The sequence below is a fragment of the Sapajus apella genome, unplaced genomic scaffold (genome assembly GCF_009761245.1).
Source record: "Sapajus apella isolate SASKATOON/1434 unplaced genomic scaffold, GSC_monkey_1.0 scaffold84, whole genome shotgun sequence".
NCBI lineage: Eukaryota > Metazoa > Chordata > Mammalia > Primates > Cebidae > Sapajus > Sapajus apella.
Window position 1 is genome coordinate 6,743,496 of NW_022437024.1, and position 16,072 is coordinate 6,759,567.

At 36.6% G+C, this 16,072-nt stretch overlaps 1 protein-coding gene across 1 annotated transcript in view; it reads left to right on the plus strand.

The window, feature by feature from the left end:
* PIK3C2G (phosphatidylinositol-4-phosphate 3-kinase catalytic subunit type 2 gamma) overlaps positions 1 to 16,072 on the plus strand; it is a 397,969-nt gene that overhangs the window by 317,630 nt on the left and 64,267 nt on the right. Inside the window, exon 29 of the mRNA XM_032253772.1 lies at positions 1,061 to 1,169. Within this exon, the coding sequence (XP_032109663.1) occupies positions 1,061 to 1,169 (109 nt within the window). The remainder of the gene's footprint in view (positions 1 to 1,060; positions 1,170 to 16,072) is intronic.

The following is a 16,072-nucleotide window of genomic DNA, read 5'->3' on the forward strand; positions in this document are numbered from 1 at the left end:
CCCCCCAAAAAAACTATGTATATCTAGATATATAGAATGTCTATCTATCTACCTGTCTATCTATCTATCTATCTTCTATGACAGCATAGAAGATAGATATTTTCAATTAATTGTATACTGGTACTATTTTTCATGATTTAGATTAAAAATTTTAAACTTTTAAGTTTTAGAGTCTGCAAGCTACTTTAAAAAATAAAATGTTCATTGTTTAATTATATAAGCATAGAGTTTTGGACTTTCCTGACATTTCCAACAGGAATCAATGGGGTGGCATGAAATCGTCACATACATCTGTGTCTTTGCTGACTGTCCTTTAGTATCCTCCATGTTCATTTCCCCTCAAAGCATGGTAGCCAAGCCATGGTTTGTACAAAACCAGCAGAAGTATGGATGAAGCAGCAGTGACTGGAGTCAGAAGAGACTGCTAGGTAGTTCCTAAAAATGTATATTTGGACAGCAAGATATGTTACCAAATGCTACCCGTTAATAGGTCATTCCACCTAATAATTGGTCTTAATCAAGTTCAACCCATCAAGATGAATCATCAGCTTGTGCAAAGGAAATTCTGCAAGTAGTCAGACTCTTGGGGAAAGTGTTACTTTTTTAGAGGGCTAAGAGCAGTTGGAAGCATATGTCACTTGCTACATTGTTTAATTTAGTTAGTGTAATGGTGTCTTTAGTGAACCCAGAAGAAACAATACAATCTGAACATTTTTAAAATTTTTGAACTATTAACTTCAGAAAGTATTTTATTAAGACCCCACATATGTTTAAAAGACAAAATGTGTGGTCTGCCATAAACACAGTAAGAAAGGACATATAAATTAATTTAATATGTCAAATTAAATTAAATTTAGTATTAATATTAATGGCAGTTAATATGGCACAAATGACCATAGCCATATTAATACACCTCTTAGGATTAATCACATAGACTGTAACTTTTTCAAATGTTTTCATTGGCCCTTCCATCTGATACAGCTGTAACTTCATGAACAATCCTAAGATGCAAAGGCCAGTTTTCAAACTAATGACGATAACATTTTTTATCTTAAAACAGGTTTCCTCATTGGTGGCACCTACCTTTTACAAATTCAGATCACAAAAGAGTCAGAGATCTAAATCATTATATGGAGCAGATATTAAATGGATCATATGAAATTGCAAACGTATGTTATAATTTATTTTTCTATTTTTCTATAAAATATCAACTGTTTTATATGTTATTAGTGGAAGTGGTGGTTTATGCCTGTAATCCCAGTACTTTGGGAGCCCAAGGTGGGAAGATTGCTTAAAGCTGGGAATTTAAGACAATCCTGGGCAACAAAGCAAGACCTCATCTCTACAAAAACTTTGTAAAATTATCCAGACATGATGACACATGCCTGTAGTTCCAGCTATTCAGGAGGCTGAGGCAGAAGGATCATTTGAGCCCAGGAGTTGGAAGCTTCTGTGAGCTATGATAGGTCCACTGCACTCCAGCCTGGGCAACAAACCCTGATCTTGTCCCTAATAATAATATTTTATGATAACATTCTTTAAGTTCATTTATTCAATTAATATGTATGCCTAATAGGTGTAAAATATGTGAACTGAGAACTGTGGAGCAGCAAAACAAGTATAGAAACTTGACGTCAAATAACTTCAATGAAGTAATATGTGATGAAGGGACTATCAATGCTGTGAAGTGCTCTAGAGTTTTAGAGGAGTATGAATCATTCCCAGCTGCAATAATAAAGTTTTAGGGATAAGAAAGCATCTGAGCTGAACCTTTAACACTGGGTAGGGTTTAACAGAGGCAGCCTGGGGAAGTGTTTCAACAATATAAGAAAAGTCATGAGTGAGAAAAAACAGAAAGGAATTGTATTTTTAAAATTTAAATCTGTTGCTGCTATGACAAGTTACCACATGCTTGGTGGCTTAAGACAATACATATCAATTTTCTTTCAGTCCTATAATTCAGAAGTCTGAAAAACAGGTTTTGTGGAATTAAAATCAAAATGTGAGTGGGCTGGTTCTAGAACCTTTTCAGTTTCTAGAGGCTGCTGTGTTCCTTGGCTTGTGGCTCTCTTCCAGTGACTCACTGGCACACTCTGACCTCTGATCATGTCATCACATCTTCTTCGCCTCAAATTCTGACACTCCTGCCTCCCTCTCAGAAGGGCTCTTGTGATTACATTGCGTCCATCTGGGTAATTCAGGATAATCTCACCATCTCAGGATTCCTAATGTAATTTTATCTGCAAAGTCTCTTTTGCCATATTCAGAGTTTCTAGGGGTTAGGACATGAACATCTTTTGGTGGGGGGCATTTTCCTGCCTATCACAGGGTCTAAGAAAATGTGCAAGGACACAGTTCTGATGGATCTTAGCATTCTTGCGAGGTAAGAGTTTGGATGCCAAGCCCAAGTTGTTAGAAACTTAAAACTAAGCATTAAAGATCTTATTAATCAGGGTTCTCCAAAGAAACTGAACCAATAAAATTGTGTGTGTGTGTGTGTGTGTGTGTATGAGACAGAGTGGGGAAAAAAGAGAGAAGAAATTTGTTTAATGGCTCACATGACTGTGAAGGTGCAAATCCAAAACTGTAGGGTAGGCTGGCAGACTGGAGACCAGAGATTATTTACCATCTGGGTCCCAAGGCATTCTGCTCAGAGGTCAGTCTTTGTACTCAGGTCTTCAATTGATTGGATGAGGCCCACTCACATTATGATATGCTTTACTCAAACTCTGCCAATTTACATATGAATCTCATCCAGAAAAACACCTTCACAGAAACATTCACAATAATGTTTGACCAAATATGTAGGCACTGTGACCCAGACAAGTTGACACACAAAATTAACCATCACAAGAGTTGTGAGGAACTAAAAACACTGTGAAGCACAATGACCCTCACCACTTTGGTAGATCTTGGCCCTCCTTACTAGACTAGCACGTTGTTTTTTTTACTATTTTTTTCTTCACTTTTTAGTTGTAAAATGTAAACACACATTCAGAAAAATCCAACACAGAAAATTAAACAGTTCATGGATAAATTATAAGAACACCCATGTAACCATGTAACCATGCAGTAGTTTCAAAACATGTCTGAAAATTCTTTGCCACCTTCCCATCAAGAGGAGGCAGCTTGTGTCCCAACCTCTTGATCCCAAGAGGGCTTCTGCCATTTGCTCATCAAATAGAATATGGTGGAAGTGACTCTTTATGATTTCCAAGATAGGTTAGAAAATGCCATGCATTTTCTGACAATTTCTTTTGGAATTTTCACTGCGGGAGTCTTCAGTTGCCATCTTGGTGTGCTATTACCATTCATCCTTTCTGCCCATGGCCAGGCAGTGTTCCTGGGCATAGCACTAGGCAACCAGTGCAGCCTGCTCCAGAGTGGGCAGTGAACAGGATTACCAAGATCATTCTCTACTATGCCAGAGGTCTCCATCATGACAATTATGTGGGATCATGCACTCAAGTAAAGGGAAATATTAAAAGTACTATTAATATTTATTTTGTAATATCCAAAACAGAAAAATAAGAAAGGATGAATCGTAATAGCACACCAAGTCATAATTGTGTGGTCCAGAAATATCACTCAGATATGCAAATCACATTTGCAATATGTCTGTTATGAGCAAAGGTAAAGAAATGAACAGTCTGTGCTCACTCACTATGGGGATAGAGTAGTGTAATAGAGAAACTGAGAGGATGATAATGTTAGTAGGAGGAGAAGACAAAGCAGTAAAGTAAAATAATTGTTGAATACAGTGTAAGCAAAACAATAGAAAAGCAAGGTGTTGTATCTGCATTCTCAATATAAAATTATTTAACATGTTTTAATATATTTACCTTTCTATCTCAGTCAATGGGGAATGAATTGCGACAAAGGCTTCTGCCCTACAGGATCAAGGCAACTTAATTCATCCCATTGGGCTCCAAGTGATTTTTGCATGTTAAAGAAGCACATGGAATGTTTACATCTTAATGTCTCTCACTGATGCTGACATTCTCTCAAGGTCATGTCTATTCATTTATATCGTAGTCAAGGGCTGTGGATACGGCAGTAGCTGTAAAGGAAAGTGCTGATGGATGGTGGATGGATTGTTATCTTTGCATGCTGTGGGCTGTCTTACTGATTATACTAAAGCTGTTTGGAGACAATACCTGTCCAGTAACTGCTGAAATTGTCAAGTTTGGCCTATGTGAGCTGAGGCAAATAAGTGCAAAGTGAAAGGGGGTCTGATTTCTGGGCCTGGTGTGAAGAAGGTGAATATTGGAAGCAGCAGACTTTCCATAGGAAACTCCTAAATGTATGTGCTGGGAAAGCTCACAAGATGGGTTAAGATAGAAGTATGAGCAGAGGGCTGTCATGAGAGCAGAAGGTAAAGAAGCCAGGCATGTACAGGCAGAGAAGATTTTTTGTAAAGGTGTAATTTAGCACAGCAAGGCTTAATGAATATTGTTGCCCATTATACTCATTGCTGCATGGGGACATATGACCAAAACCACCAAACATAGTTTGCAGTTTTCGTCACTTCCATGTTTGCAAATGTGCTAATTAGAGTACTACAATAGAGGCCCCACGGAGAGAGTTTTTATCTTGTTTTATGTCTCTTTTAATCTCCATTGGTCAGTATTTAGGGAAAGGAAGGCTGAAGAAATTCCAGGTGCTACATTGTTTTTATCTTGAATTGAATTGAAAATCTAATGGGAAAAGATTAGATTTCAAACACGAAATACTGTTGTGAAATCACACAGCCTAACAATACTCCAAGTGAGAGTATTTCAGCCATCTTCTGACACTGAAGTTTCAAGGAGGGGAATCCCGTCTTGTTCCATAATAGTCTCATACTAATAGAAGCTAAAATTATGGATGTAATACCTTTTCCCAAGATATCCTTGGGAAATTAACTTAGCTGATTGTGCACAATGAATATTTAGGGAACAATACCTTCCTGAGATGTATAATCTCACTTATTATTTCCCCTTTCTGGACTATAAAATACATAAATAGTGCTATATTAATAGATGGCAAATCATCAAAAATTAAATGTGGACACTAAGAAGGCTCAATGTATTAGCTGCCACATTGAAAACTGCTGTCTCAGTCACTCAACAAGTGTTTATTGATTTCCTACATTTTATACTCTCTGGCCAGGGGTGCCAAAATCGTTCCTGGTAACCAATTATTTTAGAATAAACTGGGGAGGTTTTAAAAGGAATATTCAGAGGCCTCATCCTTAAACATGCTTGTTCTAAAGGTAGAAGGTAATATATTAGGTATCTGTGTTGTTTTTCAGTAATTCTAGTGATTTCATATGCACAACTAGGTCTGGGAAACTCTACCCCAGAAAGTCGGAAGCTGAATCAGACATAATGCAGCCATAAGAAGCTTACAGTCTTTGTCTATATTCTGTCTATGTTGATATGCATCAGTGGCCTGATAAAGATTTTTGTAACTTCACACTTTGAGTATTTTCTCCCATATTCCAAAGGAATTTTATGGGACTTGAGATAATATTCATTATACGAGTTATATTGTGATAGAACAGTAATGCTGTCATCAGATGTTGCTCAGCATTAAGAAGCAGTGTGTGGAACCCAGACACCAGGAAAAAGAAAAAAAAAAAAAAGCAGTGTGACCTAACTAATCACTCATGCTCTCTGTGACGCATAATGTAGTCAGATTTTAATTATCTGCAAGTAGGTTAATCCTCATAAAAGCATTATGCATCTCCATATGTTTATGGACACTTATCTAAGTCAGTTTGTTTATATTCAGGAAATAAAAACATAATTTTAAGATTAAATGAAACATTTTGGCCTAAAGATCACATAAATAATTCCAAGACAAATCATGTTATTTTCAGATTTTTTAAGTTTTGTATTATCACTACAGCTCCCCCTCTTTATATATATGTTAACATAGTTATCTACATAAACATTAGAATCTACACAGTCTGTGTGCCATAAATATTTTTACAATTTTAAGTTATTTGAACCGCTTACAAGATGTTTTCATGCATTCACAAATTTTATTTCCTCTTATTAATAAAATAAGAGATTTAAGTTGAATCTACTATTTATGCTGAATACTTCTGTAATAGAACAATCTGCATCTCTGATTCTAGAAAAATTCTCCTAAAATGCTTTTCACATTTTATAGTTGCTTGTTTTATGACAAGATAGGACAAGTAAAGATAATCCTATATGTTTCTACACTAAAACACGCCCCGATTTTAGTTGTATGATGTATTTATTTATAAGAATTATAAAATATTTTACATCACTACATAACTTTGTAAAGACTTTAAATTTTTTCTGGCACTTACTATGTGACACTCTTGATTAAGAGCTTTAAGTTGGTTGCAGACAAGAAATTGGAGAGATAAAAATAATGCAATATACACTTTACTCTCATTGAGTTTATAATACTGTGATAAATACAGATGTGAACATAAATAATATATGACAGTGAGTGGAAACATGCAAAAAAAGGAAGTAGAAAATGCAGCTTTAACATGAAATTGAACAACCTTAACTTGCTAATATCAAATATTATTATGTGCGCTTCTAGTATCATTCTTAATTGTAAGCAGTATTACTTTTGTTAAGGGAATGAGATAAAGAGGCTGCTTTAAAATCAGTTAAGTTAGATAGGCAAGAGGTCTCTGGGATTTGGTCTAAAGATACAAGAGCAGCCCACGTGGAGGGATGCCTATAAATCTCTGAGATTTCTCTTTCTGTCTCTCTGTCTCTATCTCTCTCTCTCTCTCTCTCTTTCTCTCTCTGCCTCACACATGCACACAATTGACAAAAGAAAATGGACTATTCCAATACTTCTTCTAAAGAGCTGCTCAGTTTAGAAATCCTTGTTCCATATCTACTTGGCTTGTTTTTTAGCTTCACTCATTTCCTCAAAACAGATTTAAACTTTTTTTCTTTCAGTGTTTGTAGTTCATTCAAGTTCATTCTTGTAGTGCTAACAAGAATTCCTTTTGCTTCTTTAAATTTTGCTCCCTTTTGGTGAAATCGTGTTGTGGACTAAATAAGAACTTTATGAAGAGTAATAGAAACACGTAATAAAAGTTACAGCAAATAATAGCAGTACCTAAACAAATGGATACCCATATTTGAGTTTAGCTGAGATATTCAAACAGCTATTGTTTTTAATTTTTTTATATATACTTTAAGTTCTGGGGTACATGTGCAAAACATGCTGGTTTGTTACATAGTTATACACATGCCATGGTGGTTTGCCGCATCCATTGCCCCATCATCTACATTAGGTATTTCTTCTGATGCTATCCCTCCCCTAGCCTCCCACCCCCTGACAGGACCTGGTGTGTCATGCTCCTCTCCCTGTGTCCACGTGTTCTCGTTGTTCAGCTCCCACTTATGAGTGAGAACATGCGGTGTTTGGTTTTCTGTTCTTGTGTTGGTTTGCTGAGAATGATGGTTTCCAGCTTCATCCATAAAATTTTTAAAGCCATAGTCACTGTGAGCTTTAGTTATTCTCAGTATTGTTGCTCATTACCAGGAGTTCCTTAAAATAAGAAATTGATATTTCTCAAGGTTTAAGCAGTATTATTTTTTTAAGTAGAAATCAAATGCCAAAATAAATCCAAATGGATAAATCCTAAGCTAATAGTGAACATATGTTTCTTGTTCCCTGCTTGCTAAACCCAGATGTTAATTACTACATTTGTCATTACATTGCTCTTTTCTTATTTGGAGCTAGCTGAGATTATGTTGCACACAGGATAAATGTCATATGTGTACCATCAGTAAAACCAAGATTACTTTACACAGTCTACTAAAATGCTAATGACATTTTAAAACTAGAATTATAAAGGATTCTTTAGGAGTTCACTATTCTTCATAGTGTCATTCTTCCATGTAACTAATATGAATATAGTGGGTTGAACTACATTAAAGACTGGACATTCTGACATGCTGCTTTATTAAAAAAAAGCAATAAAATAAAATTACTGTTCAACTTTGATTTAAAACTCTTCTGGGAATTCATTCTTAAATTCACATTTTTACAGCACTTCATCGTGTTTGAGAGAGATAGATCTAGCTTATTTTTTTAACTCCCTAAAACTAAATCTTGCAGCCAATTCTAGATGTTGGCTGACCAGTTAATAAATGGGAATGCTTAATGTGCTATTTTTAAAGAAAGAAAAAATTGATCTCTCTGTTACATTACATTACTTCTGGCCTTTTCAACTGCTTTAACTCTGCAGTCTTTGATAACGAGAATATGTTCAGATGACATAGGAAAAGCACTTAGGTTTTAAGTAACTTTGAATTGATCAACTCTCTCAAAAAATCAATCATATTAAATTGTAAATGACTTAATTGGCAAAGAAAATATTGGTAAGAACTCTGAAAAACTATAAACTGATGCAGATTTTAATTTAAAATTATTCAATTGGTTTTCAAATTTGTTCTTTATTGATTGCATTGTTAAATTTAAAAGTACATTATTAGACATTGAAAATCCTATATTAGATAAACATATCTACTCTAACATTGTAAAAAATATATATATATACACACACACAAAACCTCATAGAACATTTCATGTAGTCTAATGCATTTACCTGAGACTTGATATCAAATGACAGTAACTTTAGATCCCCTAAGAATAATCCCAAACATTCATTCATTTGTTCGCCAAATATGTAACACTCTACATAGGAGAAATGTTCCAAATATCTAACAACTTAGTGCACAAGCACTACCTAATCAGGATGATTGCCAACCACGAATGTGCCTTTATGGCCTGATGAGCTTGTATTGGCTTAACATTTACTGTGATGGCAAAAAAAAAAACTTGGGAATGGAGAGTGGGGCAAGCAGAAGTTTGAATATAAACCCACTACATTTGAGTTGCCTATAAGGCTTCCAGAGGTGTCAAATGGGAAGATGGATTCCTATATCTCGAGTTTAGCGGGGTAAGTTAGGCTGGAAATATTCATAATACAGTTGTCAGCCAATACTAGGTTATCAAAGCCATGAGACAGATGAGATTACTTATGATGAGAATGTAAATACGAAGAAGAAGCAGTCTGAGGAATAGATTGTGCAGACCCCCAATTTTAAAGCTTGAAGAGATACAGGAGAATTAATAAAGAAGACTGATCAGGAGCAACCAGTTGGACACTGGAAGACTGTACTGCCTGGAATTTCAGAGAAAAACATATTTCAAAAAAGGGACAATAAGCTGTGTCAAATGCTACTGATGGTCAAAAATTGAGAATTGACCACTCGATTAAGCAAAAATTGATATGATTAGTGAAATGAAGGAAAAACCGTTTGAAAGGAGGCTGGCCAATATGGCCTGCTAGAAGCAGCTAGAGTATATTTCTCTAATAGAGAGAAATAGAAGAGTCAAGGAAATACAGCAACTGCAACTAAAGCATCTAGGTTCACACATCGGGATTCATCAAGAAAACAAATCGACCCACAGAGAATGGAGAAAAGCAACAACTGTCCACTCAGGAGTAACACAGAACCAGGGGAGCCTCCCCAGCCCAGGAAAATGGTCAGTGAGCAAACCCCAGGAACTACGCTTCTCCCGTGAATCTTTGCAACCCTTGGGTCAGGAGTTTGCCTTGTGGACCAACTCCACTAGGGCCATAGAGCTATGTGGAATCTCTGCAGTGCCACTAAGACACACGTGGAGCCCAAGGAGCTTTAGATATCAACTTCCCAGCAAAAGTGGAAAGCGAGAGGTTAGACTCCCATACATACCCCTAAGAAAGAGGCCAAATCCAGGGGGCTGAGCAGCAATGGTCTGCAGGCTCCATTTCCACAGAACCTGGCAGGATAAGACCCACTGGCTGAGAATTCCAGTCAGGCACTGGTAGCAGCATTACACTTCCCTGAGACATCTTTGCTGTTTTGCAGCCTTAGCAGTTGTTGCCTTCAGTGCAGCCATCCTAAGAAAAAAGGCAGCAGTCTGACTGCTTTTTTTTCAGGTGGGACCCTGACCCCTCTTCTCCTCACTGGGTAGGACCTTCCCAGCTGGTATCACCAACCACTCTCACCAGTGTTTTCTAGCTGGCAATGGTTTCCAACCCTCTCTGGGATGAAACTCCCACAGAGAATGACAGACTGCCATCTTTTCTGTCTTACAGTTTTAGCTGTTGTTGTTTTCAGGCTCTAAGAGTCTGAGGTGACTACAGGCTGGAGTGGTCCCCTGGCGCAACACAGCAGCTCTGTGGAGAAGCAGCCAGACTGCTTTTTCATGTGGATTCTGGATCCTGTTTCTCTTCACCGGACAGAATCTCCTGACCAAGGTCTACAGCCACCCCTGTCAGTGTGTTCAGGCCAGCAACAAGTCCATACGTCCGTGGGGTAGAGATAGAGCTCCCAGAGAGAGATAGAGCTCCCAAATATAGAGCAAGCCACTATATTTGCTGTTTCAAAGCCATTGCTGTTGGTAACTTCACTGTAGGTGCTGAAAAATCCAAGGTGACTGGAGACTAGAGCAAACCCCCAGCATACCGCATCCCTACAGAAAAGTGGTCAGACTGCTTGTTACATGTGTCCCCAACCGTGTATCTCCTCAATGGGTGGGTCCTCCTGGCCTCGATCTCCAACCATCCCCCATTAGATATATCAAGACAGTAACAGCTCTGCAACTCCCAGGGACAGAGCTCTCAATGGGAGGGGTGGGTTGCCATCTTTGCTATTTTGCAACCCTTGTCCTGCTGTCTCCAGGCTCTGGAGAGTCTATGGAGATCAGGGTCAGGTCCAGACCCCCAGCACAGAGCACCCACTGCACAGAAAAGTGGGCATACTGTTCTTCACACAGGTCCTGGTCATCACTGCTCACTAGGCAGGGCTTCCCAACCTGGGGCTCCAGCAAAACTACCCTTCCCCTGCCTAACCACTTTAATCAGAGGCAGCCCAGCAGTTAAAGGAACACCCACATGCAAAGATGAGAAACAACCAATGCAAGAACTCCAACAACTCAAATGGCCAGTTATTTCCTCTGTTGACTGCAGTAGTTCTCAAACAAGGGTTCTTAACCAGGCTGAGTTGGCTGGAATGACAAAAATATAATTCAGAATATGGACAGGAACAAAGATCATTGATATTCAGGACAACAACAAAACCCAATCCATAAGAATCACAATAAAATAATACAGGAGATGACAGATGAAATAGTATTAAAAAAAAAACCCTAATAGATCTGATAAAACTGAAAAATACGCAAAAACTGTTTTACAATGCAATTATAAGTATTAACAACAGAACAGACCAAGCTGGGAAAAGAATTTCTGAACTTGAAGACTAGCTCTCTGAAATAGGACAGTCAGAAAAAAGTCAATATAAAAAGAATGAAAAGAAATGAACAAAACCTCTGAAACATATGGGATCATGTAAAGAAACCAAATCTATGAATTATTGACATCCCTAAAAGGAATGGGGAGAAAGCAAACAACTTGGAAAATATATTTCTGAATATTATCAATTGAAAACTTCCCCAACCTTGCTAGAGGAAAACAGTAAAACTCAGGAAATACAGAGATTCTACAGAAGACAATCATCCCAAGACACATAATCATCAGATTTTCCAAGGTTGAAATGAAAGAAAATATATTAAAGGGAGTTAGAAAGAGAGGAAAAGTCACCTACAAAGGGAACACCATCAGGCTAACAGTGAACCTCTCAGCAGAAAATCTACAAGCCAGAAGAGGGTGGGGGCCTATATTCAACATTCTAAACAGAACAAAAATCTTCTACCAAGAATTTTATATCTTGCCAAATTAAGCTTCCTCAGCTAAGAAGAAATAAGATCCTTTTCAAATAAACAAATGCTGATGGAGTCTGTTACCTCCAGACCTACCTTACAAGAGATCTTGAAAGGAGCACTAAATATGAAAAGGAAGCACCATTATCAGTTGATACAGAAACACACTTAATTACACAGGCCAGTGACACTCTACAGCAAACACACAAACAAGTTGGCGCAATAACCAGCTAACAACACAATGACAAGATCAAATCCACATGTAACAATATTAAACTTGAATGTAAATGGGCTAAATACTACATTTAAAAAGCACAGAGTGGTAAGCTGGATAGAAAAGCATGACCCAATGATATGCTATCTTTAAGAGTTCCGTCTCACAAACAGTGACAGCAATAGACTCAAAATAAAGGGATGGAGGAAAATCTACCAAACAAATGGAAATCAGAAAAAAAGCAAGAGTTGCAATTCTAATTTCCAACAAAACAGACTTTAAACCAACAAAGATACAAAAAAAAAGAAGAGTATTACATAATGGCAAAGAGTTCAATTCAACAAGAAGACCTAACTATCCTAAATATATATGCACCCAACACAGGAACACCCAGATTCATATAGTAAGTTCTTAGATACCTACATAGAGACTTAGAGTCCCACACAATAATACTGTGAGACTTCAACACTCCACTGACAGTATTAGACAGATCATTGAGGCAGAAAATTAACAAAGATATTGAGGATCTGAACTCAACATTGGACCAAGTGGATCTAACAGACCTCTATGGAACTCTCTACACAAAAACAACAGAATATACATTCTTCCTATTGCCACATGGCACATACTCTAAAATCAGTCACACAATTGGACAAAAACAATGCTCAGCAAATTCTAAAGAACCAAAATTATACCAAACAATTCTTAGACCATAGCAAAATAAAAATAGAAATCAAGACTAAAAATATTGCTCAAAACTATGCAATTACATGGAAATTAAACAACTTACACGTGAATGGCTTGGGGGTATATAATGAAATTAAGGCAAAAATCAAGAAGTTCTTTGAAACTATTAACACACCAGAATTTCTGGGACACAGCTAAAGCAGTGTTAAGAGGAAAATTTATAGCACTAAACACCCACATCAAAAACTTAGAAACATCTCAAATTAACAACCTAACATCACAACTAAAAGAATTAGGGAATCAAGAGCAAACCAACCCAAAAGGTAGCAGAAGAGTAACCAAATAAGAAATAACTAAAATCAGAGCTTAATTGAAGAAGATCAAGACACAAATAAATTAAAGCAATCAATCAATCTAGGAATTAATTTTTTTAAAAAAATTAGTAAGATAGGCCACTAGCTAGATTAATAAATAAGAAAAGAGAGAAGATACAAATAAACACAATTAGAAATAACAAAGGGGACATTACCATTGACCATACAGAAATGCAAACAACCATCAGAGACTTACTACGAGCACCTCTATACACACAAACTAGAAAACCTTAAAGGGATGGATAAATTCCTAGACACACACACCATTCCAAGACTGAACCAGGAAGAAATTGATTCCCTATACAGACTAATAATGAGCCCTGAAATTGAATCAGTAATAAATAGCTTACGAACCAAAGAAAGCCCAGGATCAGATAGATTCACAGCTGAATTCTACCCGATATATAAAGGAGAACTGGTACAATTACTACTGAAACTATTCCAAAAAATTGAGGAGGGAGTTTTCCTCAACTCATTCCATGAGGCCAGCATCATCCTAATGCCAAGACCTGGCAGAGATACAACAAATAAAGAAAACTTCAGGCCAATATAACATTGATGCAAAGATTCTCAAGTAAATATTTGTAAACCAAAACAGAAGCACATAGAAAAACTAATTCACCACAGTGAAGTAGGCTTTATCCCTGGGATGAAAGGTTGGTTCAACATATGCAAATCAATAAATATAATTCATCATATAAAAAGAACTAAAGACAAAAACCACGATTATTTCAATAGACGCAGAAAGGGCTTTTGACAAAATTCAACATCTCTTCATTTTTAAAACTCTCAATAAACTAGATACTGAAGGAACCTATCTCAAAATAATAGAAGCCATCTATAACAAACCCACAGCAAACATTATATTGAATGGGCAAAAGCTGGAAGCATTCCCCTTGAAAATCAGCACAAGATGAGGATGTCCTCCCTCACCACTCCTATTCAACATAGTATTGGAAGTCCTGGCCAGAGCAATCAGGTAAGAGAAATAAATAATGGACATCCAAATAGGAAGACAAGAAGCCAAGCTATCCCTATTTGCAAATGATGTGATAGTATATCTCAAAAACCCCATTGTCTCAGTCCAAAAGCTCCTTAATCTGACAGACAATTTTAGCAAAGTTTTGGGAAACAAATCAATATACAGAAAGCAGTAGGATTCCTATACACCAACAAAGTCAAGCCAACAGCCAAAACAAAAGTGAAATACCTTTCACAGTTGCCACAAAAAGAATAAAACACCCAGGAATACACCTAACCAGAAAGGTAAAAGATCTCTACAATGAGAATGAGAAAACACTGCTCAAAGAAATCAAAGATAACACAAACAAATGGAAAAACATTCCATGCTCATGTATGGAAAGATTAATATCATTAAAATGGCCATACTGCCCAAAGCAATTTACAGAATCAATGTAATTCTTATCAAACTACCAATGATATTCTTCACAGAACTAGAAAAACCAATCCTAAGCAAAAAAGCATGATACTGATAAAACAAAACAAACAAACAAACAAAAAACCAGACATATATACCAATAGAACAGAATAGAGAGCCCAGAAATAAGGCTGCACACCTATAGCAAACTTTTTTTTTTTTTTGACAAACCTGACAAAAGCAATAGGGAGAGGAATCCCTATTCAAAACATGCCACTGAGATAACTGGCTCACCATAGGCCGAAGATTGAAACTGGACCACTTCTTTACACCGTATACAAGACCCACTTAAGATGGAACAAAGACTTAAATATAAAACCCAAAAGTATAAAAACCCTAGAGGACAACCTAGACAATACCATTCTGAACGTAGGAACAGGCAAAGGTTTCGTGATGAAGACACCAAAATCAATCACGACAAAAGGAAAAATTGACAAATGGGATCTAATTAACTTAAGAACTTCTGCACAGCAAAAGAAATAATCAACAGAGTAAACAGAAAACCTACTGAATGGGAGAAAATATTTGCAAACTATGCATCTGACAAAGGTCTAATATTCACATCTATAAGAAACTTAAATTTATAAGGAAAAAAAAACCCCATTAAAATGTAAGCAAAGGAAATGAACAGACACTTTTCAAAAGAAAACATACATGTAACCAAGAAGCATATGAAACAATACTCAGTATCACTGATCATTACAGAAATGCAAATCAAATCCACAATGATGTACCATCTTACACCAGTCAGGATAGCTATTATTAAAAATTCAAAAAATAATAGGTGCTGGAGAGGTTATGGAGAAAAGGTAATGCTTATACACTGTCGGTGGCAGTGTAAATTAATCCAACCATTGTGGAAAGCAATATGGTGATTCCTCAAGAAGCTAGAAACAGAGCTACCACTTGACCTAGCAATCCCATTACTGGGTATATGCCCAAAGCAATATAAATCATTCTACCATAAAGACACATACAGGTGTATGCTTACTGCAACACTATTCATAATAGCAAATAAATGCAATTAACCTAAATGCCCTGAATGGCAGATTGGATAAAGAAAATGTAGTACATATATACCATAGAATACTATGCAGCCATAGAAAGAGCAAGATCATGTCCTTTGCAGGAACATGGATGGAGCTAGAGGTCATTATTCTTAGCAAACTAATGCAGGAACAGATAATCAAATACCACATGTTCTCACTTATAAATGGGAGCTAAATTATGAGAATACATGAACACTACGACAGGAAGAACAGACACTAGTGTACTTGAGAGTGGAAGTTTGGAGGAAGGAGAGGATCAGAAAAAATAACTACAGGAAACCAATATAACAAGCCTACACATGTACCCCTGAACTTAAAAGTTTTTTTAAAAAGGGAAGAAGATTGAATTTTTAGTCAGGAGATCTATTTATGAATCTATTAATAAATTAGATAAGATTTTAATTTAAAAAAAGGAAAACAGTTTGATGGGAATGTTAGGAACAAAAACTTGATTGGAATTGCTTAAGGGAGAATGTGAAGAGAGGAATTTGAAATAGAAAGCAGAAAACAATCCTTGCAGGAGCTTTGCTCTAATGATGAGAGTGTG